This window comes from Tamandua tetradactyla, chromosome 9 (genome assembly GCF_023851605.1).
Source record: "Tamandua tetradactyla isolate mTamTet1 chromosome 9, mTamTet1.pri, whole genome shotgun sequence".
Taxonomy (NCBI): Eukaryota; Metazoa; Chordata; class Mammalia; order Pilosa; family Myrmecophagidae; genus Tamandua; species Tamandua tetradactyla.
Genome location: NC_135335.1, coordinates 85180208 through 85207703, shown reverse-complemented (window position 1 = coordinate 85207703; position 27496 = coordinate 85180208). Strand labels below are relative to the sequence as shown.

Below are 27496 nucleotides of genomic sequence, written 5' to 3'. Positions count from 1 at the left end.
AACTATAAACTAGCAACTTATTAAATTTCCCTTTTTAAAAACCATTCGGTTTCTGGTATATTGCATTCCAGCAGCTAGCAAACTAGAACATATACATTCATACTTTATAAAATAGAAGTGAGTGTATTTTATACATATTATTCTCTAACCTGTTTTCCCTACTTAATGGTATGTTCTGGGCAATTTTTCAATGTCAGAATATACAGAGAAGTTTCTCATCCTTTCACTTATTTTTTAGGTTTCATCTAGATGTTTAATACAGAGCACTGGGCTAAGCAAATGTTTATTGTTTTAATGATAAAATATTAGTTAAATTAATTAAATGATTGGAAAATAAATCTTAAATAAGTGGCAGTTGTTTGCTAATGTAATTGTGATTTGAATGTAAAATTTTATAAGAAATCAAAATCAGTTTTGATAACTAGAAAACTGATTCTAACTTGTAGTTTCAAGTGGATTTCAGAATGTCTTAGGAATCAAGAAGTGGAACGCAATCAACTGAGCGTCCCAACCAACAGTCCTTAATATGATTATGGTGGCAGCTTCCTCACTCCTCTCTGTCTAGTTTCTGACTGTTAATTAATATATTAAGCCTCTTAAAATAATATATGAATTGGTTTTTGTTTTGTCTGAAAACTTTATCTGGGTGGTTTGGGAAGCAGACATTCAGATGTAGGAGTCTGTCTGAGCTTCTGGATCCCCTGGTGATTGTGACTTATATTTTGGGCTGTTTGGGTGTCAACTAACTGATACTTTTGGTAGTTATGTCATCAGTCTAGTGACAGGAGACAGTAAGTATGCCACCAAGGCAATTTTAGATTCCTTGTGCTATTGTTAACTTTGACCCTTTTTACATAGCAAGAGACCACAGTTGTCAATATAATTAGGAATGATTGATAAATAAAAGGGAAATGTTTCTTTCCTAAATCATTTCTCAAAGACAAAATACCAATGGAGGTCTGGTATTTGCAGTTTATAAACTTAAGAGCCCTTTCAATTATAAGTTTCAAAATTATTATGACAAGTCAACGGGTAATTATTATTTGGTCGAATGAAAGAAGAAGACAGTTGGGATGGTTTAATGTGAATGTCCAAAACAGGCTAATAAATAAATAATTCATATTTAACAATTTAACATCTATACAGGTAGATCTGGGGGGGTATTACATTGCCTCGAGTTCCATCCCAAAAAGAGAATTCACTTAATATTTAATTATAATGTTAAAGTTAATGCATTGAAATCTTTACTCTTCTCTATAACATCCTTAATATTAAATCTGACATTCCTTGTTTTTTAATTAAATTAGTTTAAAAGGAAGAAATAATTTTTTTTGGTTCAGAAAGGTATGCATCAGAAAGTAAAATCAAAGGTAGAACACACTTGTAGATAGTATGGTCTGAATAAGAGTTTTGCAATCACATTACTAGTTCCTCCTAACCTCATTAAAATCACACATTTTAGGTGGGCCACGGTGGCTCAGTGGCAAGTATGCTTGCCTGCCATGCCAGAGGACCCGGGTTTGATTCCTGGTGCCTACTCATGTAAAAAAAAATTTTTTTAAATAATAAAAAATAATTTAAAAAATCACACATTTTAGTTACATAAATCCAAAATTAAAAAGAAATTAATAAATTACCTTTATTCTTCTTTTTCATTATTTCAGCCATAAAAATTTCTTTTATTTTTTGGCTTAAAGACTCTTTATCTACTTCAGCATTGACTTTTATCAAAATATTCTGTGGCTCTGAAAACCATTGCTCCAACAAAGGCCAGTTGTCCAAGAAGCCTATGATTCTGAAAAATAAAAATAGTTTGTTAATATCACATATTGATTGAAATATTGTAGTGACATTCAAAACGGTTTATCTGACATACATCATGAAAAACTAGGCTGCGAAAATAATTGAATCTGTAAAAGCAACTGTAAGAAATCTAGAGGCAACAGAATACGGTTCACTTTATACTAAAAAAGAAATTATTTTAAAGCCACTAAGACATGATTTTGGGGAAATATGAAAGAACATAAGAACATTTGGAAAGTCACCATTTCAGGCAACTTTTAGTGCAAGTTCAGACTTTCTAAGTGAAAATATAAGCAGATGCCAAAGACTGATGGCCACCTATGCCTGCAGCGGAGTAACTAGGTATTCTTCTGACACTCACTGTAGTCCCTATTCTCTTACAGGTAGAAATTGAGGAGATCATTGAGTACTGGTTCCCACTCAGCAGCTTGACTCAAGAGTATTCTTGAGACTTTTTTTTACTCCTTGGAAGTAGGCAGCCTTAATGTAGCTCAAATTATTCTTCCTTTGCTCATTTCACATTTTTAGACTTCTCAGGGTTTTATGAAATTATCTAATTTTGTCTAAATTTTCTTTTCCTAACAGACAAGTTGCACATAACCAAAAAACACTGCACAACTTTGTTACAGCAAAAACAGAGGTGATTTTAGAACTGAACTCCATAGCTGATGCCTAACTTTTTGAAATTTCATGAGCTTCACTGGTATTGGCTTGATGAAGGCTGACTTAGGAGTCTGCACAATGAACTTGTTAAATTCATTTAATCTTGGGGGGATATGTCACCTGATTTAATTTTCTTGAGTAGTACAGCTTGTGCTTTGAATATGAAAGTTAACACATAAATATTTCAATCAATGTCAAATGTACTAAATTTTGCCTTATTTATGAAAGATTGGATGATAGGAACTATATCTTTTTTTTAGTTCTGATGATTCTAAAGTGGCTAACTGCCACTCTGTTTAAAGGGTGAGAAACAAGAAGCAGAACATTTAGTTTGAACTAACCTGTGTTGTATCTGATCTCGTAAAGTCTGGTTCTCATCCATATCTTGGTCTGTGGCAGCTACATGTTGACTGATATCTTCCTGTGAAATTGCTTCAGCTATGGTATGAAAATTCCTTAGTCAGATAATTTGTGAAAGCAGTCAAAGTTGCTACAAACTGCTAAATGTCCTGAAGCAAGAATGCCAAATATCATCCTGTCCTTGGTTCAATATTATTTAAAACTCATTAAGAAGATGATGATAGGGATCAGAATTCAATATTTCCTTGAAAATTATGAAAAATGGGAAAAATTATAACATTAAAAAGAACTTTAGTTTCAATGTAGAGCATCTTAAATTTGACTATAAGCAGATGAGAATGAAAAATGACAGGTCATCAGGAAAAATGAATTTGGAAAGAATTAGCAAAATCAACATGTAGTATAAAAATAAAGAATAAAATAATGTGGAGGCCACAGAGTCTGTAAAAATAGTCAAGTATACATAATAATTATTTGCTGGTATTACTTCACAATAAAATTTTAAAAAATTATCTTTGTTTTCTGACTTTAAGATCTCTTTACAGAAGATACAGAAAGAAGTAGAACACAAAAGAACAAAACAAAAATGAAATGCATCTCAACAGCTCTAATTGAGTCCTATTCCAGGTACAAAGTACAGAATACTCATGAACTTAGAATAAATGGAAAGTAATAAAGAGGGAAAAAAAAGCCTTGAATTAGATTAAAAGGAGTTAGAATTACTCAGTGAATGTAAGAGAACGTTGAAGAGTGAATTAATAGTGTTCAAGAAAATGAAGGACGCTTACAGGATAGAGCAATCAGTTGTTCTCCATCTACATTCATTATAGAACAAGAGAAAATGGATTTAGAATACAGAATAATGTTTTTAGGTTATTTATAAAACCCAAAGATTACTGAATCAGAATGGGTTATTAAAGAAGATTGTGGGGGCCCTTCTCAGAGATATCATGTACTATCTCATGGTCATATTTGTCATGACTTGAGCATATGAATCAGCATTCCTCTCTCCCCAAAACCTACCCATGCATTCCCTCCTTTTTCTTTTCTCCACTTCCAACACTTGTTCCCATGGACACAGTGGATTTTGTGAACACTCTGAATGGCTCTATATCTGAAACCCTAATGACCTGTATTCCTGCTACAAACATTCGTCCTTGCAGAAATGCCTTATAGGCAGATGAATCTCCTCATTGCCAACCAGTCCCTAAATTCCTACATTTTTTTTCCAAATTTACCATTACCCTGACTTCACTTTATTTTCTAGAAAACCCAAATTGCAGGAATGAGACCTTGAATTTCTCTCTCCCTACCCAACAACTTCAATTTGTGTTCTTGCCCTTCTGCTACAAACCTGAAAAACCCTCATCTTATATGAACTTACACATCTCTCTAATCATAGACTACATTTTTACTGGTAGACATCTTTTGAAGAAAAACACACAATTTTGCAATTTATAACTTGACTAATTCCCTGGATTAAACATCAGCTGAGCTCTTAACTCCATGTAGTTCCCTTTCTTAACACAAAGAAAGTAAGAAGGTTTCAAGAAAGGAAGGAAAAGAGGAAAGAAAGAAGGAAGGAAGAAAGCAAAAAAATTAAAAAGCAAAATAATAAATACTCTGTTTTGTCATGATTCTCTCCTTTTTCAGAGCGAAGCTTCTTGTGAGTTATCTTCATTCCCTCCTTCACCTTCTCATCTGCCATTCGTGCTTCAACCCACTGCCATCCATCTTTCTCCCTACCACTCCATTGAAACTTCTCATTCTGTTCACCAAATCTTCAAAGCTACTGGACATATTTCAGTTCCTATCTTTCTTTAGTCCTCTGTAGCATTTAAAGCTAACATGTAGCCTACAATTCTCAAACGCTTTTACACATATGCTATTTTGTATTCACAGCAAAAGAAGGATTTTTTTTGTGAAGAAGGATTGAGCTTCTGTAACTTGCCCCAAAGTACACAGTTCATAAATGGTAAAGAAGGGGTTTTAGTCTAGTCAATCCTATGCCATACTATGCCCTTCCTTTTAAGATTTTAATTGCATATAATCACTACCAAAAAGTATACATGCACGAACATTCAGCTTAATGAGTTTACAAACTAAAAACATCCAGCAGACTGATCAAGAAATGAGGATTATCAACCCCAGAAGTCCCTCTTCAGGTGCTTCCTTAGTCACTATAAACCACCACGGGGAATCACCACAGTCTGCACTCTAAACTTCTCTTTACTTCTCACCATATTATAACCACTAGTCCTCCCTCTCAGGCTGACCAATGGCCTAGGGCACTGGCTAAAAAGCAGTAGAGTAGTCAGATGTGCCAGATTTCAGAATCATCTTTTCTGAAGTTTCCAGCTTGCAGCCTACCCTACAAAATTGGAATTTCCAATTCCTATGAACATGTGAATCAATTCCTATAATAAATATCTTAGTATACAAATTATATTTAAATTTATATAATTTATAAATTATAAAAAGTATTTATCTCCTATTGATGCTATTTCTCTGGAGAACACTGTGAATCAATTCCTATAATAAATATTTTAGTATACAAACAATATATAAATTTATAAATTATAAAAAAATATTTATCTCCTATTGGTGCTATTTCTCTGGAGAACACTGACTAAGACACACCACATAAACAGAATGAAGGGAGCAAAAAACACATGATTATCTCATAAATACAGAAAAGGCATTTTAAAAATCCAGCACCTTTCTTGATAAAACACTCAGAAATATAGGAATAGAAGGGAACTTTCCCAATGTAATAAAACTATTCATCAAAAACCCACAACTAGCATTGTACTCAATGATGAAAGATTGTAAGCATTCTCCCATGTTCAGCCAACATCCATGGAATTGAAAGACTTAGTATTGTTAAGATAGCAATACTACTCAAAGCAATCTAAAGATTCAATGCAATTCTTATGAAAATTCCCGAAATCTTTTTTGACAAAAATGGAAAAGCCAGTTCAAAAATTTGTATGGAACTGTTAAGGAACCTGAAGAGCCAAAACAATTTTGAAGAAGGTGAACAAAGTTGTAGGAATCACACATCCCCATTTCAGAATGTACCAAAAGGCTACAGTAAACAAAACAGTATGGCAGGTTTAAGGATAGACAAATAAAAACCAATGGAATGGAACTGAAAGTCCAAGATGAACACACCTACGGGCAGTTGATTTTTACAGTCTCTTCAATAAATGATTTTGGGAAAACTGAATATTCACAAGGAAAACATGAAATCGTACTTCTGTCTTACACTATATACAAAAATCAACTCAAAATGGATCAAAGACCCAAATATAACAACTAAAACTATAAAACTCTTTTAAGATAACATAGGGAAAATTTTCATGACCTTGGATATGTAAATAGATTCTTAGATATGATACCAAAAGCAAAAGCAACAAAAGAAAAAATAGTTAAATGGGGCTGCATCAAAACTAAAAACTTCTGTGCATCAAAGTAAAAATAAAAGTGCTTGAAAGTAAAAATATAACCTGCAGAATGGGAGAATATATTTGGAAACCATAATCTGATAAGGGTTTAATATATAAAGAAATATATAAAGAAATCCTACAAATATATAAAGAAATACTACAAATCAACAGCAAAAAGACAAACAGTTCAATTTAAAGATGGGCAAAAGACATGAATAGACACTTTTTTCCAAAGAAGCTATACAAATGACCAATAAACACACAAAAAGACACTCAATATCGTTAGCCACTAGGGAATGCAAATCAAAACCACAATGAGGTACCACAGCCATAGGATGGCTATTACTTAAAAAGTAAAAAAATGGAAAACAACAAATGTTAGAGAGAACATGGAGAAATTGGAAATCTAGTGCTTTGTTGGTGGTAATATAAAATGGGATGGTCAGTGTGGAAAGCAATATGGTGGTTCCTCAAACAGTTAAATATAGAATTGCCAGGAATCCACTCATAAATATATACTTGCAAAAAGTTGAAAAGAGGGTCTCAAACAGATACTTGTACATCAATGTAAATAGGAACATTATTCACAGTAGCCAAAAGGTAGAATCAATCCAAGTGTCCATCAACAAATGAATAAACAAAATGTTGTACATATACACATACAATAAATATTACTCAGGCATAAAGAACAATGAAGTTCTGAGACATGCTTCAACATAGATTAAGCTTAAAAACATCATGCTTTCATTTCCTGATGCCTGCCCATGCAAAACAACAACAACAAAAAAACATTGTGCTGAGTAAAATAAGCAAGGCATATAAGGCCAAATATTATATGAAGCCCCTTATACGAGTTATCTAGAAATGGCCAATTTGAAAGACAGAAAGTAAAACAGAGATTATCAGGGAATGAAGGAGAAGGGAGGGTTTTCCTTGCTTGATACAGAGTTTAAAAAAATAATTAATTAATTGGAAAATACTTAAATACAACAGCTGTATTTTCATTTTCAAAGTTGTGGACATATTTAGTATTTAGTTCTAACCAAAACAATTAAGAACCTTAAAATTAATGATTTCATACTACCTTTCATGGCTTAGATGTCCCTAATACAGCATTTGTTTCAGTATGTCTCAAACACAGAAAAGCGCAGTCAGAAATATATGACAAAAAGTTATGTCACGTTGTGCTTTAAGACTAATATGAGGGGTGCAGAATAAGACTACTTATGTATATATGTACATAAAATCTGACAAAAAAGAAAACCTCTCTTGACTAGTAGAGAAAGGGGAATTTCCAAATTCAAGGGTCTGTTCTGCCCCCGATGGCCATGGACTGGCAGCGTGCTCAGCTGGTGCTCAGCTAGATCTTGGGTAGTAATGAGAGGTTGGCTGAACAAGCAGAACCACCATCGCAGTCAGTATGGTTCCTAGTATGGACAGAAATATATTCTTCCTTTTGAGATTTGAAGGACAGCATCCAATTTAAGCAACCTCAACAGCTGACATAGCTCTGATTGCTACCGTATTAATAGTAGTAGTAATGGTAGTAACAAAGGGTTATAAAATGTTGCCATTTGTTCAGAGGTGTTTGTTTTAAAGGTGAAATAACTCTTATACAAATATAAAATGAATACATGTCAAAGACATCATTCAAACCTTTGATAAATGAGGGAACCGGTGAGTTGTTACAACCAGTTCAGATGAGACTGAGTCATAGACATTTTTACAGCAATCAAGAATGCTGAAATGAATTTGTTAATATATGAAAAACTAATTAGCATTTGTAGAGCATATAATAATTGGAATCATAGCTTCTACAGGGTGGAAATAAATTGAATTTCAACTAAAAATTCATTTGCACTTCTATAGACAAGACTCGTTTGCATTGCTATCAGTTACCTACAATTTACAGAGCTATAGAAGCGCCAAATCAAAGCCAATGAAAGGCACAGAATCTTATAAGATCAATAACCAGAAAGGGTCCAAAAGATAATACCCAGCCTTCTATGAAAGAATATCCAGTAACCTTTTCATTTCAAAATCTTTCACAATTTTTCCTGATGTATTACCTGCTTGCTTATATCATGTGCTAGGCTCTATCTTAAGTGTTCAACATTTATTTAATCCTCAAAAATAATACAAGGAGGCATCTACTACATTGACTGTGAAACTGAAGTGTTGAATAATGAGGCACTTTTCTCAAAATCAAATACCTTCCAAGTTCAATGGCAAAGTCAGATTTCAATAATATGTGCTTTACTCCATATGTATTTAATTTTTGGAATAAAGTAATACTTTCATTTCAAAGATGAAAAATAGTTAAATAGATGATGTATTTAGGAGGTTTGCAAGAACATTCAGCCCCCAAGATGAGTCACAAACTTATTTATAGCTGATTCTCCGAATTAATACACAATGTAGCATATTCAGTGGAAGAATGTTACCAGATCCTTGCTTGCAACACAGATTGTTTTTTATGTCCTTTACTAGAGTGATCCACCAAGATGAGCCAGATAGCTATAAAAAACTCGACCAGGTTTTTTGCAGGCTTCACAAAGGGCACCTCTATGCCAGTGGAGGTGCTTAGTTGATGGAAGGGTTGAGAGAGATATTTGTAGTTAGCAAAGAATTCTCTGCTCCTGCAATGCTGAACACTGACAGTCAAAGCAAGACAGAAATGTGCTCAGCTACATAATTCTTTGAAAGGCCGAAATGAATTCTTTCCACTTTTATTTGTAAATGGGCATATTCACTGATTCAAAGAACAAATGAAACAAAGAGCTTTGAATTGTATGTAAAAGAGTGTTTTAAAAAAAGGTGTCCAACTTACCCATCATGTCATGTATACGATTCAGTGCTGAAGTATCTGAAATATCTAATAACATGACAAAATCAAATGCAGAAGGTAGGGTGGGTATTTCTTTGGAAGTTGCATGATCAACAACCAATGTGGATATTTCTGTTCCCTTTGCCTCCAGTTCTATTTGATCTTTGTTGTACCCTGTGAGGGCTTCCTCAAGTAGTTTTGCTTGGTTTAACGTCATTGGAAAACCATCAAGGATCCAGCCATGATCAACAGGTACCTGACTTAATAAGAAAAAAAAAAGAGAAAATCATTAATATTTTGATAGGCACAAGCACTTTGGAAACAATAATAAAATCTTGCCTTTTCTTTTAATTCCATAAAACCTTTTAATGCATGAATATTATTAATTTATAGCTAAAAGATTAGGTTTACTAATGCAACATAAACACTCTCCTGTTTAAAATCCTTCAGTGTACTCTTTCTGCCCACCAAATCTATCCCAGAGCCCTAATGTGATATTTAAACTAACTGGCCACAACTTCTTCACGATTTCTTATCTCTTATAATTTTGAAACATTTGATTCAAACAAACCAATCAACTCACTGTTAATATGAAAATGCATTGCACTGTACTGCTTTTGTTCATAGGCTTTTCAGTTTTCTCATCTGTACAACAAGATAACAAGGTAGTTGTGAGGATGACCTGAGATGATGCTTTTGAAAAAGTATCACATATGGTGGATACATATTGTGGAAGTTGAGAGTTCTTTCTAACCTACCTCCATCCAGTCTGGAGTCAAAACAGCCTGATATGAAAGCCCCTGACTCTCACTCACTCCACCATACAATTGATAGCTATTATATTTCCGGACTTTCAAAAATTCAAGTGAGTCTTCTTTATCTCAATTAGGTTGTAAGTTGTTGAAGGGTAATGTCCCTTTTTGGGCTTTTGCACTCAGCACCTTTACAGAGAATGGGTTCTCCAAGAATTATTTTTATCTCATTAAATTGTAAAACAATGTGAAAAGGGCATAAACTTCAACTTTGATCATCTAAGCCCTTAAAATATGCAAACAAGATTTTTGCCATTTAAGAGTTATGATCTCATTTCTTTCTCTGTTAGAACTCATATTAAACAATGGGATCTTTCAAAGTCTTAAGCATTTGCTTGTGCTTATGTGATCTTTCTGTCAGAGTGGTGAGAAAGGCAGGGGTCTGTTATTTCCCTCATTTTAGAGGAACCTAAAGTTTAGAAAGGTTAGGTTATTTGTTGAAAGTTACAACACTGGCATATGATTCCAAATCCAGTGATTTTTTGACTGCATCAAGTTGCCTTCAGGCCACTGCCTATATTTTCCCTATTAGATTATAAAGAACAAAACGATCATATTTTCCTTTTATAACTTGTCCAGAGTTTGGTAAGGCATCCTGTATAGTATAGACTTGTTGACTCCCCAACCTAAGATGGAGAACAGACATTCTTTGAGTACTTGCCCTGTCTGGGTGACCTCTTCTCCTCCCCACAGTCCCAGGGGAGGAAGTTGAGCTGTAGTTTGAGCACACTAGACTGGGAGTCAGGAGACCTGGGCTTTGGTTCTGATTCTGACACTAAACAGCTATGTAAGTTGGAGCACCTCCCTGAGCTGCCATGCACCTTTATTTTCCCATGGAAAAATGATGAAGTTGGGCTGGATCAAACAAAGGATTTCAAATGATACCAATCCCCTGGAGGTGCCCACGGGGGCAATGGGAATGGTGTGTGTCTGTGTGGGGGCTGATAATGGAGTTCTGAGGGTGGGATTCTAGACACATTACCTTTGCTGAAATCAAAACTAAAATCTGTTACATATATTATATATAAAATGCTTTTCATATATATATATATTTTGAGGAAAAATTTCATAGCTAAAAAGTGCTTTAAGCCAGTTCTGAGAAATGTTAGGCTACAGGAATAAAGTCCTAGAATAAAGTTACTAGAATGAGTTCCCTTCCAGCTCTGTGGGCAGCAACCCTGTGGCCTGATCTCAGAAGACTACATTCAAAGAGCAACTGGCCCATGATAAATCACAACTGAGAAGCAATTTAAAAGTTTAACGTGGTCTCTTAAGAAAATACCAAAAGGGGAATCCATTCTAGATACATGGTTAAACTTCTTTAGAACCTTCCTTCCTCATCTCTCTGAGTCTTAATGCTTACCACACACCACAGCTACCCGGATTCTATTTCCTCATTCTGTGAGCTTTCCAAAACTCTTTTACAGTAGGCTTTTTAATTATTTTTTTTCCATGCGTCTTGGCCTTATTTCTTTATTATAGAGATCAATTGAGTCTCTACGGCTTCTTTTAATTTCTCTATTCCTTCGCTACCTGAGTTCAGTATTATAAAGGAGGACTGAGGAGGACCCATTCTCCTTAGAAGAGTGGAGGGCAAAGGCTATGAAATCATAGCATTAATTTTTGCTTCTTTATCTCCTATCACAGATCATTTATGTGCTATATACTTAGATGCAGATAGATGCTGGTACAGCCTCTACTTTCTCATTGTCTTCCTTTCCTGGCAATGCTCAGACTTTGGATTCCTGGGGTAAGCCCTTGACCCCCACTTTCAGAAATCCAGACATAATCTGTCCCTTTGCTTTTCCAAGTACCTGATTTCTCCTTGAGTTCCAGTGGCCTGCCCTATATTTTCATCTGGGTGAAAGCAGTCAAGACTGGTAAATGAGGGAAATGAAACATAAATCTCAAAGATTTCATTACCTTGCTATATGTCTTCTTATATAGATGAGTAGTATTCATTAGATATTAAAAATACAATATTTCTCTATATTATATTTCCACGTTATCCTTACTATAACACTGTATGATAAAGAATATATTAAATAGATTCCAAAAGGGAAAGGTACAATACATACTTAATTGCATTTACCATGATGCTAACCAGCAACATGTCAGGAATGCTTTTCCCTTTCTTTAGCAACTTTTCCGATTTTGCACCAAGCTGAGCACGCACAGTGAACTGTGAAAATAAACAATTAAAGGCATAATGCAGCTAACTTAAGAGTCAGATTGCAAATGTTTGGAGGGAAAAAAAATAAAAATGATCATGTTCTATAATGAAGACATTGATCATTTAGCACAATTCTGGAGCCAGTCATGCATTTGAGGAAAACCTGTATACTGACTTAAGTTCCCTCTTTGTGTCTCCCTCCTTTTCAAGATCTTCTTCCTTAATTTTCAGTTGCATCTCTGAACTCCACCCTCTGATATTTCAACCAAAAATAACTAAGGCTTTCTGCTTTAATTCTAGCCACAACTTGGCAGATTGAGGTGTGAGCTCTGGGGAAAATCTGTGTAAACATGGATCTCACCCAGTGAAGTTCTCTTCTTTCAAGGACTGAATTCCATACATTTTCTGCCTGCCTCCAGCTCTTAAATAATAATAATTAGCATTCACATTTTTCCCTCATTTCTAATCATTATTTGTAGAAGGGCTAGTTAGTCCAATACAAGCTACTTAATGTCACTAGAACAGGAACTTCCCTAGAGTTTATGTTTAATTTGGCCACCAGATTGAGCATTTTACAGATTTATCTCTTTCTCAAATCCTGCAAAGCCTCCCCAATTTAAACAAAAGTCAGCATCCTAATCATTGCCTATAAAGCCTCCTCCCTTCACCCTCATCTCTGGAAATTCATCTCTTACCACCCTCCCACCTGCTGGTCCATGGCTTTCTTCAGCTAGTCTTGTTGCCTGAAATGTTTTGCCCAGACCCAGCTGCTGATTCTCTGACCTCTTTCAAACTGCTGACATCTATCTCGCTTTCCACCCCATTTAAGACAGTGACTTTCTCTCTTTACCCTACTCCCATGGGCTGCACTCCTGATCCTTCTTTCTCGTTTTCTTTTCTCATGACACTCATCACCTTCTAATATACCATATAATTTATTTATGTGTATTTGGTTTATTAATTGTCTCTCCCCATGAAAGCAGGGAACCCTGTCTTTGTTTCTTCATTGAAAAATCTACATTTTTAAAACAGTGCACTGAACAGAAATGAATTGAATTGAATATGGTATTTGAGGGGTAATAAATCAATTAATGTAAATATAAAATTATGCTTAGCCTTTTTGCTAATTTAAACTTTAAATACATGGAGTAAAAAGTACACGTTCCCCTTTATAGACTTCTCAAAACCCATCTCCCTCAACATTAGTCATCATGTCTACATTTTGGTGTATATACTTCCCCAATTTTTTCTGGGTTTGTTGTTTAAAACATTACAAAATTTGTGACCAAGAAACCAGCTCTGCAAGAAATACTAAAGGGAGCACTAGAGACAGATATGAAAACACAAAAGTAAGAGGTGTGGAGAAGAGTGTAGAAAGAAGGAAAATTAGATATGACATATAAAATCCAAAAGGCAAAATGGTAGAAGAAAGTACTATCCGTACAGTAATAACACTAAATGTTAATGGATTGAACTCTGCAATCAAAAGACATAGACTGGCAGAATGGATTAAAAAACAGGATCCTTCTATATGCTGTCTACAGGAAACACATCTTAGACCCAAAGATAAACATAGGTTGAAAGTGAAAAGTTGGGAAAAGATATTTCATGCAAATAATAACCAGAAAAGAGCAGGAGTAGCTATACTGATATTCAACAAATTAGACTTCAAATGTAAAACAGTTAAAAGAGACAAAGAAGGATACTATGTACTAATAAAAGGAACAATTCAACATGAAGACAAAAAACAATTACAAAATAGTTTTCTATGATGAAATGGATAACAAAAATAATCAAATGTAATAAAATTAAATGAAATCCACTTGGTTAATCTGATCATTCTATTTGATAACTCAAGAAATGTTTCCATACATAGCAAGTAATTGCAAGAGAACTGCTGTAAACATTTTTCAGGGATGAATAAGAAATGCTCTATAGTCACTGATAAGGCTAAGGATAAATTCTGGAAAAATTCTTTAAAGGTAAAGAGAATGTGGAAGGAAATAAAAATAATAAATAAGTGGTAAAGGAAAGCATACAAAAGCATATAAATTTGGCATAAGTCTAAAATAATAAAAGCATGTGCTTACTTTCTCACCTGGCAAAACTGAATCACAATTTCTACTGCCTTTTAGACATAATGAATATTAAGAAACTCACTTTACTAACTTTATAGACTAGAAAGGAGAGGATTTACCTAATATTTTACCATCATATTTACTTTAAAACCCAAGAGAAATAACACTGTTATTTCCATTTGAAGACACACCAAAAGGACACAAATCATAATATGTTTCAATATGTTAGTATCCAAAATTGATTATAGTACTTACATTGGAGAAACTTTCATCTGATTCAACTTCTGCTGGTTTTGGTGTTTTATTAGTATCAGCATCTAGTAAGAGGAAAAGAGGTAAAAACAAAATTCCAGTATTGCATGCCATCAGACATTTCAATATTTGACCCTCTGTGGTTTTCTGACAGATGGATTATTGGATTCAGCTCTGCCTGAGATACTTAGAGGAACAAAACAATGAAATTTTCACAGGGTGACTTTTGCCTTCATTCCACACTGTTAAGATCCTGGCTTGTGTCCTTGACTTCATTTTTTCTGGTATAGCATGAGCTTATAACATTATCATTAGGAACATGTTAACATAGTTTGGGCTCTCTCTTTGGAAAAAAAGCCAAATTTCCCAGAAAAGTTGCTAAATGTTAACCTGTCACAGTTTTATTTTCCTAAACTAGCAAGTTATAGATAATAAACATGCTTAAAAGATAATTCTGGAGGTTAGAGAGGTTTTAGTTAAATGCTATGGAAAAAATAAGTTTTCAGAATTCATTTATAAATAATTGAACTTATGTAATAAATGTTACACATACTTATAATAGTTTAAGAAATCAATTAAATGATCTCTTTAAGAACAAATACTGGAAGAAGGAACAGATAATGTCCCTTTCAATGATAGAAAACCAACCCTTCTGGGAGAGCTGCAAACTCGCCCCAAGTCTATCCATGGGGGGCAACAATGATGATGACAGAGGAGGATCTAAGCTCATGCTAGAATGTGAGGATCCTAATAATGCAAAACCTTCCCTACCCCAAGTAGAAAAGATATTTAAGGCTTAAAATTGTTTTCCTTCTATAGTTCTACAAAAGATTTGAAGGCTTAAAGCCCAGATCCCAAGGGAGATAACTGGATTTTATTTGCCTTGCCCAAGGTTGAGAGCAAACTTAGCTTTATCTAAGGAGCCACTGTTGAAGAGACCAGATCCTGCAGCTTCCCTCAATATAGTGAGCAAAGCAACAGTACACAGAGAGCTCTGATTGTAATCTTAAGAACTCCACTCCCAAAGATGAGAATAAGCAACAAAATACGATATTCTCGGGAAGACAAGAAGAGTGAGAGTGATTTATCCAGGTTGTTTTCATACCAACAACAAAAAGGGCAATTGCTTAAAGCAGCGTGAAAAGATTCCTTCGTAATTTTTCTCTCTTACTCCCCAGCTGAAAACAAGGATTAAGGACCTCTATATTGACCTTGTTTCTCTGCTAAAGGACAATGTGAACAACCATATAATACTTCTGTACCCCTGGATAAAAGGAACATCAGACACAAGGTTTTCACAATCACATGGTTACACTGTAAAAGCTCTACTGTTGTAACAATTGTCTTCAAGTAGCAAGGCTACTAGAACACAGCTTAACAGTTTCAGGTACTTCCCTTCAGCCATGCCAATACACCATAAACTAAAAAGGGATATCTATATAATGTATAAAAATAACCTCCAGGATAACCTCTTGACTGTCTGAAATCTCTCAGCCACTGAAACTTTGTCTCATTTTTCTCTTCCCCCTTTTGGTCAAGAGGGCTTTCTCAATTCCAAGCTACCAGTCCTGGCTAATTTCAGGATTTCTGTCCCACGTTGCCAGAGAGATTTACACCTCTGAGAGTCATATCCCATGTTGTGGGGAAGGCAGTGAGTTCCCCTGCTGAGTTGGCCTAGAGAGGCCACATCTGAGCAACAAAAGAGGTTCTCTGGGGTTACTCTTAGGAATAATTATTAGTCGGCTTAGCTTCTCCCTTACAGAAATAAGTTTCATAAGGGTGAATCCCACATTGAGAACTCAGACTATTAAATTATTTATCCTCAATGCATGAAAGACTATAAAGAGTTCCCCAAGTGAGGAATTTTAATATTTCCACATTTTCCTTCAAACACTCACGGGCACTTCACAAATACTTTTCTATTCTCTGCCCAAATTATTCTGGGATGTATCAGGCATCACACTAACTTGTACAAACCAACAAGATCTCATGCTCTATTCATGATTCCACATACTTAAGGTGTTCAAATAAACTGACCACAAAAGTTACAGTAGCTAATGTGCTTACCCAAAATATAAATTCTGCACCAAAATAAACATCTCTCCCTTTGGTCTCATATAGAAGTTGAAGTTTTATAATATGGACCATATCATCCTTTATCCTGTACTCTGATTTACCTTAGTCCTATCCAGATGAGCTTCATTCATACCTTTAGTTGAAGTCTGATTACTTTTTCAACATTTTTAACAGCTGAAAAGCCACATTCTTTTAATTCATTCTTGTGGGTACAGACCCATTGTGGGTGGGACCTTTTGATTAGGTTATTTCCATGGAAATGTGACCCACCCAATTTAAGGTAGGTCTTAAATTCCCTTGCTGGAGTCCTTTATGAGAGGATAAAAGACAGATGAAACTCAAACAGCTTAAAAAAGCTAATAGACAAAAGAATGCCTGGAGATGCTTTGAAGACAGCCATTGAAACAAGAACCAGGAGAGAAGGACCAGCAGACATCCTCAGGTGTGTTTCCCATGTGACAGAGGACTCTTGGATGCCAGCAGCCTTTCCTCCAAGAAGGTATCTTTCTCTTGCTGCCTTAATTTGGACATTTTTATGGCCTTGAAGTATAAATTTGTAATCTAATAAATCTCCATTGAAAAATCCAATCCATTTCTGGTACGCTGTACTCCAGCAGCTTCAGCAAACCAAAACAACTTGCTAAATAAATACAGCTTTACCTTCTATTTCTGGCAATGCTTCACCTGGAACAGGACCAGATGACAATAAATTTTTCAGATCCTTTGGGGAGAAAACACAGAAACACAACAGGAAGCGATTTTAATATTGTTATATTTCAATAGTATTTCTAATTCTATAAGTAAGGTTTTGAAAATAAATGCCCTATTATATCTATAAGATTAGTGATAATAAAGGGGACTGAAGTTTATGTCCTAAGTGATTCTGGGAAAGAGACAAAATTTGATGATAATTGCAATTATAGAAATACACAATGACCTATGTTGTCATTTGTCTTTCAAATGGTCTTCAATTACTATGTACAATACAGTGGCTGCCATTTTAAAAATGCAGTGGATCCTGAGAAAGATGTAGAGTTTATGGAAAACCATCTTAAACCAGAAACAACATGTAGAGCTGTTGGTCAAAGCCATAGGGAAATAAAGAAAAAGCCTGTACATAATCTGTCATTCTGTTGATTAAAATCGAAAGAGTACAACAGGGAAGAAGGAAAATATCATGATGAAGAAAACTTCCCCTAGTTATGTTCAGAATTCATTTTTACATTTAATAGTCCATGCAAAGGATCTAGATTAGATTCTCTGCTAATTTTTTCAGCAGCATAAAATAGGGATAAAAGTAATAGATGCTACCTTAAAGTTAGAATAACTTGCATTATAGCTGGAATAACCTTTAAATTATTGTTCTTTTTTTGATTTTCTTATCTGGCTGCTTTCCTATCAGACTTCATCTTCGTAATTTTATTATTTTTTTGCCTCCCTCCATTCATTTACCTGCTCATCTGAGAGGACTTACGTTTTTGCAGCTTTGGATACTAACTGCTTTTAGAAACTGTAAAGTATTTACAAGAGAAGAGTTACCCAAGATTGATATTCTTTTTAAATGGAGCATGCGCATTATGTCGCTAATGTGTTCACTCTAACTTGGTTGTGAGACTAAAACCACTCCTCACTGCTCTGACATGCTGAAGAAGTCATCTGAGGGGAAGGGTGATGGATGTTCAGTCATATCAATGAAAGCAGCATTACTCTATAGCAGCATCCATTCTTGTTTAAGCCTTATACTGTTAGAGATTTGAGATTATGTGATTTCATTATGTTCATAACTGATGTGACTGGAGAATTAGTATTGAATTTATAGCACCAGCAGAACAGAAAATGTCATGTTTTCTATGCATGCCATTAATGGAATGACCTGTTCTTGTTCTACGGAGAATGGAAATTGGAAGTCAAACACTCATTGCATTCCAAAATAGGGTCTCAAACATTTTACAATTTTCATTTAAATTCTTATGAAGTTTGGAGTGATTAGTTAATCTATCTTCCAATACACTGTTTCATGTAGCATTGAATAAATGTTTCAAGCTGTCAAGGGATGAGTGATCAACTAGTAGCTCTGCTAGTAATTGATTTTTGTTCAACAAGGTTGCATTAACCAATGAGTTAGCTGCGTGGATTAATCAGTATTGGGAACAATCTTGTAAATGCAAAGCTGTTTGTTTTTTTTTTTTTTTTTGTATATACTGTTGGGATTTGCTTCATTGTTTGACCTCAAATGATGATGAAAGTTCAAAAGAGTGAATATTTTGCTGTGTTCAGTTAAAGTGCAGAATCTGTTAAAGGTGGACATATTGATAGGCCCAATTTATGCAGAATTAATAAGCTAACTGGATAATGCAGCTTTAGTAGCTGCACATGATACTGGCAGCTCTAGAGTTCAAAGCTGGACTTGAGACCCAGCAGATCTGAAACACATATATGGAGTTTAAGAAATTTATTTTCTGGATGCAACCCTTGTTTAACTAAAATTTTTCTTCACCTTGTACACTTGACAGATGATGCAAACATAACATGGAAGTAGTAATGGATCAAAATTTACAAAAAATGTACTGTTTTAGTGTGGGAGTTGTCACGAGGCTGTGTTGAAGTGATTCACTATGTGGGATACTGAGTATCCCTTGAAATGGGTTTGTTCAGCCACTTACACTAATTAGCATTTAAATGCACCAGATACAATTTCACATTAAAACATGAATGAATGAAAGTCAAAGCCATTGGAAAATTATAAAACTAAAATCACACTTGCCTGGTTTTCTTCCTTTTTATCGCCTTGCAGAATGGGTGGGGCATTTTCTTTAGCCTCTTGATGAACTGGCAGGTCCTCACTGACTTTTTCACCATCATGAAATGCTTGGATAGCTTCTTGAACAAGAGTGTCAATAGAAAGTATCTGAATAGACAAATCTAAATTACAAAAGATAACTTTATTAATAGCATTTCATTTGGGAAATTGACATCATTGTCATTATGTGCTATCTGAATAGACAAATTTAGATTACAAAAGATAACTTTATTAATAGCATTTCATTTGAGAAATTGACATCATTGTCATTATGTGCTGCACTCACCCTAGAATACTGTCTTGAGGCCTCCTGAAACTGTACTTTGAGTCAAGATGCTTTTTTTAATTATTGAGGTAAAGCTTGAATAACATAAAATTTTTCATTGTAATCATTTTTAAAGTTCACAATTCAGTAGCATTTAATATTTTATAATGTTGTGCCACCATCACCACTATGTAGTTCCAGAACATTTTTATCACCCCAGAAGGAAACCCCGTACCCATCAGGTATTCATTTCCTATTCCCTTCCCCACAATCCTTTGTAATCACTAATTCTTTTCCTATGGATTTGTCTACTCCGGATATTTCATATAAAAGGAATCATACAATGTGTGACCTTTTGTGTCTGGCTTCTTTCACTTAGCATAACGTTTTTCAGGTCCACCTATGCTGTAGCATGTATCAGTACTTCATCCCTTTTAATGGCTGATTGATATTCATTGTATGGATACACCACTTTGTTTACCCATTTATCAATCAGTTGATGAGCATTTAGTTGTTTCCAGCTTTTGGCTATTATGAATAGTGTTGCTACGAACATTAATGGATAAATTCTTGCTTGATCATCTTATTTCAATTTGGTGGTGGATGTATGTGGAAGTGGAATTGCTGGGTCACACGGTACTTCTATGTCTAACTTTCTGGGGAACCACCAAACTCTTTTCTGCAGTTACTACACCATTTTACGTTCTCATCTGCAATACACAAGGGTCCTAATTTCTTCTTATCAAGTATCATTATTTTTTCTTTTTATTATAGTCATCTCAGGGGGTACAAAGTGGTATCTTGATGTGATTTTGTTAAGTTGCTTTTTAAGGAGGCCTTTTTAGTATCTCAAATGACTTACTCCTTCCCTGCTTTGGAATGGGTACACTATAATCTGGACTCAGTGCAAATTTTGAGTTTTCCAATGAAAACAATAATAGGTAAATACTATTGTATAAAAGCTGATGAGACAGATGGAAACCTATGATTTTGCATCTGACTGAAAGAGTTCCCATAAAAGAAGTCAGAGGTCATCAAAGAAGTAACCAAAAATCAGTAGGTGTGAAGAACTGCAGCATTTACAATTTAAGTGGATTTCTTTTGTATTCATTCCAAACTATTAATATTCTACAACATCCATTGTTAAAGTAAGTAAACCTGGAGGAAAAGTTTAAGATTTTTACTTCTCTTTATACTGTATAGCATCATTTTGTAAGGTGATCATATATCCAGGTCTGGCCAGGACAGTCCCAGTTTATGACTCTATACCCCCAGAATATCTTGGTTTGGACAATAAATTATATGATTCTCATATATAATATATTTGATAACAGAGATTTTCCCAATATTTCAGCAGATCCTCATTTGTGTTTTCTATAGACACAGCCATCTGCAGCTATAACCAATATAAATAGAATCCAATAATGATAAATAGAAAGAAATTTTACCTTTTTGTAGAGACTTTAGGATGGTAGTTTTCCCACTAAATGTTTTCCCCAGTAAGCAACCTTTAATAGCAAATGGAGGCAGTTCAGATATTGGTGGTTCAATTTGAGGTGGAAGAGATTTTTCAAGTAGTCTGTGAAGAACATGGCCCAAAATGCCATTATTGGAGGGTGGTAAATTATCAGCCATTTCTTCTGGTAAGGCCCACTCTCCAACCATGTTCTGCAAAAAAATAAAAATAAAAAGCAAACAAATAAAACAGAAATATTCTTAAAAGGGAGATTTAGACCCATAAGAAATTTGAATGCTGAAAGTAAATTCTAATTATGCAAATATAAGCTAATCAATACTTTAAATAATTAATTATATTACATAAATAAATAATGGTATGAATAATACTTTCATATAAGAGAGCAGAAAATGAGTTTCCTACATAAAAGTAAGCAAAAAGAAACAACTATTAATAACAGTGTACAGGAGTAGGCATATTGATTTTTTTTTTAGATAAATCAAATTTGGGATAAATTTAATTTGAGATACACTGCAATATAGGTTGAACATTAAGACATTAAATTGAAGTTCTCATCAGTAAAGATAAAAGAAAGTAATCGTTTATCTGCGTTATATAAGTACTAAATTAAGATTAAAATACTTTAAAGTAACAAAGATAAATGAGAATTTTCATGCCCAAAATGATATTTTAAGTCTACCATGTTTGACTTCCACTTTCTTCAAATTTCTTGCTGAAATGACCAGACAATTAGAAGGCAAGAAAAAAGAAAAAGCTTTACAGATCATATTCTTTGATCTCAGTGTAATAAAGATAGAAATAAATTTTAGAGAGACAATAAAAATATAAGTACTTAAAAATTAAAAGTCATTTTTTTGAATTAAGAGGTATTTGAAACTATACATCTAAAGGGTCTTAAAAATATTATGTATTTAAAATGTGGGATGGTTTCAAACTGTATCAGAGGAAAATTTACAGCTGTTAGACTAAAGTGTCATGATTTACTTTCTTTTTCTTTTTAGGGAGGTAGGGCATGGTCTGGGAATCAAACCAGAGCCTCCTGCATGGAAGGTGAGCATTCTATCACCGAACCACCCGTGCACCCCACCAAAATGCCTTGGTTTAAAGTGAAAAATAACAAAAATAAAATAACTAGGTATTAAAAATGGAAAAAATAATTTTAAAACAAAATAAGAGTAAAAACTAACAAGATAAAAGTTAAAAAACTATTGAGATACTCTTATTGGTAATTTTCTAGTACTTATCCAAAATAATCATGATAAAGAAATTAACACTACTTTTGCACAAAGTGAGGAATAGCAAGCATTAATGGTGCGACATAATAGGAAAAAGGATCAATAGATTTTAAGGAGATGTAAGTCTTTATGAGAATATTATGCACGGCTCTATTTTAATAAATTTGTAACAGTGGATGGTAATAAACAATATTTTAATAAAATGAAAATGATCAAAAACATAAATGGAAAATTTGGAAAGATTAATGACAATGAAAGAAATGGAAAAGCTGTCAAAGAAATAACCATAGGAAAATTGAAGACACTGATGTTAAATAGATGAATTTTCATTCCTTTGTTTAGACAGAAATTTAAATGCTGGTTAAAGCCTTCTAGAGTGCAAAAGATGATAGAAGCTTTCCAGTTCACTTGACAAAACAAATTTAGCTCTGATGCCAAAAAGGTGTTAAAGATACTGACAAGGGCAACAGTCTAAAGGAAAACTACAGGTCAGTCTTAATGGGAAATATTTTGTAAGAATTATGCTTACAATGTTAAGAACATCAGCATTATATTAAAAGACAATAAAGACACTAATTGACATTTGCTGCACATTCACTATAAGCCATATTCTGTTGTTCTCATGAATTATTTCAAATGATTCTTACACAGTTCTGACATAGGAATTATTATCTTCTCAATTCCAAGGAAGAAAACCAGAATATTTCAGATGTGAGGACTGTTGTCCATGGTCACCAGTAGTAATGACAGAGCTAAGATTGATATGGAAGCTCTCAGATTCCAGAACATGTGTTTAAACCCATGTACTACATTGAAGTTATTTTATTATGACTGAATAAAAGTCATTTCATGAATAGTGAATGGTTTAATTTTAGAAAATCTATTACACCAACTTCTGGGGAAGATGCGAATGAAAGAACCATAAGACTAAATATTTCCAACAAACAAGTCCTAAACAGGCAGGAACTATTTTTAAACCCCAGAGGACATAAGAATACTGCACAGCATCCAGGGAAGAACAGGATGAAGAGACTGATAAATCACAATAATGAACTGTAAACTGCTCTCCCTGTGCAGTGGTTACTGTTGCCCACCCCTCACCCTCATGACAGGCTGCCCTGGGATCCAGTCCCTGGCTAGCTGCTGATAACAGCATTAAAGATCCATTTCCTGAAAATCTGTTGAGTACAGCTGATCATTGATTGCGGCTTTTGATTAGCTGGGTCCCTGCTCTGAGGACAGCTATTATTTCAACCCACCCTGGACAAAGGCAGCAGCAACCATTGTTTCCACCCCACCTAGACAGTGGCAGCAGCAGCCATTGCTTCAATGCCCTCCTCTGCCCCTCCACAGGAGTGGGGAGAGTGGAGATTTAAAGATGCAGCACTTCCTCAGGGCTGCAGGGGACAGTTAACTGAAAGGCTGTATTTTCTGGGCAGGTCAGGAAAACTCAGCTTAGGGCAGCCGTCGGAGAAGATTCTGGTACCCTTCCAGTTCAGGATGCCCCTGTGGAGTTAGTCTGCGAACTCTTCATGGGCCCCTGACTCTGTGTTAGTTAGGAAAGAATGGCCTTCTTGGGATAACCTTTCTCCCAGAATTTGCACTCCAGGCTAAAGCAGCAGTAAGACAGGAAAAGGAATGTATAAAATTCCTTCAAATACCTGCTGGCTTCAAATACCTGGGAGAGCCAGGCCTGTCTCCTGGGAAGCAGAGGGGACAGTAAACTCCTATAAACGGGGCAACTCCAAAACAACTAACATGCAGAAGTCTAGGACAAGACGGAAGTACAGAAAGACAGAGAACACTGTCTTTCACCTTAGGCCCAGTGCAGTCACCTTAGACAGACCTTGACAGAAAGGCTGAAGCTCAAGAAAATCTCTTGTCTTATCACCAGTAGTTACAAAACCAAGAAACAGACATCCCCAGGAGTAAATCTCAGAGTTAACATTTTACAGTGTGCAACAAGAGTACTAAACAAACTAAGAAACGGGAAACGATGGCCCATCCAAGGGAAGAGGATAAAAATCCAGAAAACACCATGAAGACAAGGAGAATGTGGGCATATTGAACAAAGCCTTTAAAAAGGGATCTGAAAAATGCCCAAGGGAAAAAAATGCCCGAGGAAAGTATAGAGAAAGAACTAAAGGATATCAGGAAAATAAAGAATGAGCAATATGAGAAACTTAGTAAAGAGATAGAAATTTTAAAAAGGAACCAAACAGAAATACTGAAGTTAAAGACCATAATAATTGAAATGAAAAATGCCCAGGAGTGTTTCAAGGGCAGATTGGAATTAAAAACAGAAGAATCAGTGAATGTGAAAACAAGGAACTTTAAATGAGGAGCAGAAAGAAAAATAAAAATTAAAAGTTAAAATAGCCTAATACAGCTATGCAACACCATCAAGTTCACCAATAGATGCATTATGGGTATCCCAGAAAGAAAAAAAGTGAGAAAGTGGCAGAAGGAATAGTCAAAGAAATAATGACAGGGAATTTCCCAAATTTTGCAAAAGATGTGAATATACACATCCAAGAAGCTCAGAGAATTTAAAAAAGAAAAATATACCCCATTATATATTGATCACACTATCAAATACAAAGGACAAGGAGAGAGTTCTGAAAGCTGTAAGAGAAAAGCAACGTGTTATATAAGACAGACCAAATGTTGGGTCAAAAACCAAGTCTCAATAAATTAAAAAATACTGCAATCATAAAACATATGCTCTGTGGACATATCAGAATGAAGTTAGAAATCAATATCAGAGGGAGAAAGGGAAAAATTCACAAATATGTGGAAATTAAGCAACTTAATCTTAAACAGCCAGTGGATTAAAGAGGAAATCAGAAGTGAAATTAGGAGAACCTTCAGGCAAATGAAAATGAAAATACAATATGTCAAAACTTATGGGATGCAGTGAAGACACTGCTGAGAGGGAAATTTATGGCTCTAAATGCTTATATTTAAAAAGAAGAAAGACTTCAAATAAGAAGCCTAACCTTAAAACTGGAAGAACTAGAAAAAAAAGAGCAAACTAACAATGAAGGATATATCAAAGATGGGGTTAGAGATAAAGGAAATAGAAAACAAACAACAAACAAAAAAAATAGAGAGAAGCAACGAAACTAAATATTGATTCTATGAAAAGATCAATAAAATAAACAAACCTTTAGTTAGACTGACAAAGAAAAAAGAGAAGATATAAATAATGAAAATCAAAAATTTAGAGGGTTATTACTACTGACTACAAGGGGGTCTATGAACAACTGTATTGCTAATAAATTAGATAACCTAAACGAAATGGACCAATTCTTAGAAACATACAAACTATCTACATTGACTTAGAAGAAATAGAGGATCTCAACAAACCAATTATTAGTAAAGAGATTGAATCAGCCATCAAAAGCCTCCCAACAAATAAAAGTCCAGGACAAGGGATGGCTTCACATGAGAATTCTACCAAACATTCCAGGAAGCCTTAAGTCCAATTCTGCTCAAATTCTTCCAAAAACCTGCAGAGCAGGGAACACTCCATAACTCATTCTACAAGGCCAGCAGCACCAACACACCAAAGCTGGATAAAGATATCACAAGAGAAAAAAACTGCAAACCAATATCTCTTAGTTCTATAGATGCAAAAATCTTAAGTAGTAGCAAACCAAATATAATAGCATATTAAATGAATTATACACCACGATCAAGTGGGATTTATCTCTAGTGCAAGATGAGATAAAGATGCAAGGTTGGTTTATCATAAGAAAACCAAATAATGTAACACATCATATTAAAGAAGTGAAGGGAAAAAAACATGATAATCTCAATTGATACAGAATATGCATTTGACAAAATACAGCATCCTTTTTTTGATAAAAACACTTAAAAATCTAGAACTAGAAGGAAACCTTCTCAATATGTTGAAGGGGCATATGTGAAAAGCCCACAGCTAACTTCTGACTTAATGGTGAAAGACTGAAAGTTTTCCCTCCAAGATCAGGAACAAGACAAGGATGTCCATTGTCACCACTGTTATTCAACATTGTACTGGAAGTTCTTGCCAGGTAAGAAAAAGAAATCAAAGTATCCAAATTTGAAAGGAAGAAGTAAAACTTTCCCTATTTGTAGATTACATGGATCCTACATAGAGAAAATCTGAAAGATCCACAAGCCTCCTTGAGCTAATAAATAAACTCAGCAAAATGTCTGGGTACAAGATCAACACCCAAAAAAACAAAAAAACAGTAGTGTTTCTATACATAAGAAATGAACAATCAGAAGAAGAAATCAAGAGAAAATTTTGATTCACAATAGCAATTAATAGAATCAAATATCTAGGAATAAATCTAAAGATATAAAGGAATTGTACATAGAAAAAAATTGCTGAAAGAAATCAAGGAAGACCTACATAAATGGAGGAACATTTCATGTTCATGAACTGGAAGCCTACATATAGTTAAGATGTCAGTACTACCCAAGGAAATGTATAGATTCAATGCAATCCCAATCTAAATTTCAACAATATTCTATGTAGAAATGGAAAAGCCAATAATCACATTTATATGGAAGGGCAAGGGGGTCCTAAATAGCTAAAACCACTTTGAAAAAGAAGAATGATTTTTGAGGACTCACATTTCCTTGTCTCAAAACTTTTTTTACAAAGCCACTGTAATAAAACAGCACAGTACTGGCACAAGGACAGATGTATAACCAGAGCACAGAAGTCAACCCTCACATTTACAGCCGACTTATTTTTGACAAGGTGGCAAATACCACTCAATTGGGAAAGAACAGTCTCTTCTACAAATAGTTCTGGGAAAACTGAAGATAGTTCTGGGAAAACTGGATCTTCAATTGCAAAATAAAAAAAAAAAAGAAAGAAAAAGGTGGATCCTACCTCACACTACATAGAAAAATCAACTCAAAAAGGATTAAAGACATTAATATGAGAGCTGATACTATAAAACTCCCAGAAGAAAATATAGGAAATCATCTAAAGAACCTTGTGTAGGAAATGGTTTCTTTGATTTTATAACCAAGGTATAAGCAACAACATCAACAAAAATAGAAAAATGGGACCTCATCAAAATTAAAAACTTTTGTTCTCAAACGATGCTATTATCAAAGTAAAATGACAACCTACACAATGGGAGAAAATCTTCGGAAACAAAATATCTGATAAAGGGTTAATACCAAGAATAAATAAAGAAATTATTCAACTTAATTACAGAA

At 34.5% G+C, this 27496-nt stretch overlaps 1 protein-coding gene across 11 annotated transcripts in view; it reads right to left on the bottom strand.

Annotated features, from left to right (window-relative positions):
- The window catches only part of SPEF2 (sperm flagellar 2), a 221590-nt gene that overhangs the window by 108491 nt on the left and 85603 nt on the right, over nt 1–27496 (bottom strand). For all 11 annotated transcript variants that reach the window (XR_013157929.1, XM_077116961.1, XM_077116958.1 and 8 more), the window contains 8 exons: nt 21007–21226; nt 19258–19415; nt 17154–17214; nt 14421–14482; nt 11993–12096; nt 9106–9362; nt 2808–2904; nt 1638–1795 (listed from right to left, as the gene is read on the bottom strand). Coding sequence is in view for 10 of the 11 variants with exons in the window: in XM_077116961.1 (XP_076973076.1) it covers nt 1638–1795; nt 2808–2904; nt 9106–9362; nt 11993–12096; nt 14421–14482; nt 17154–17214; nt 19258–19415; nt 21007–21226 (1117 nt within the window). In the remaining variant the exon portion in view is untranslated. The remainder of the gene's footprint in view (nt 1–1637; nt 1796–2807; nt 2905–9105; nt 9363–11992; nt 12097–14420; nt 14483–17153; nt 17215–19257; nt 19416–21006; nt 21227–27496) is intronic.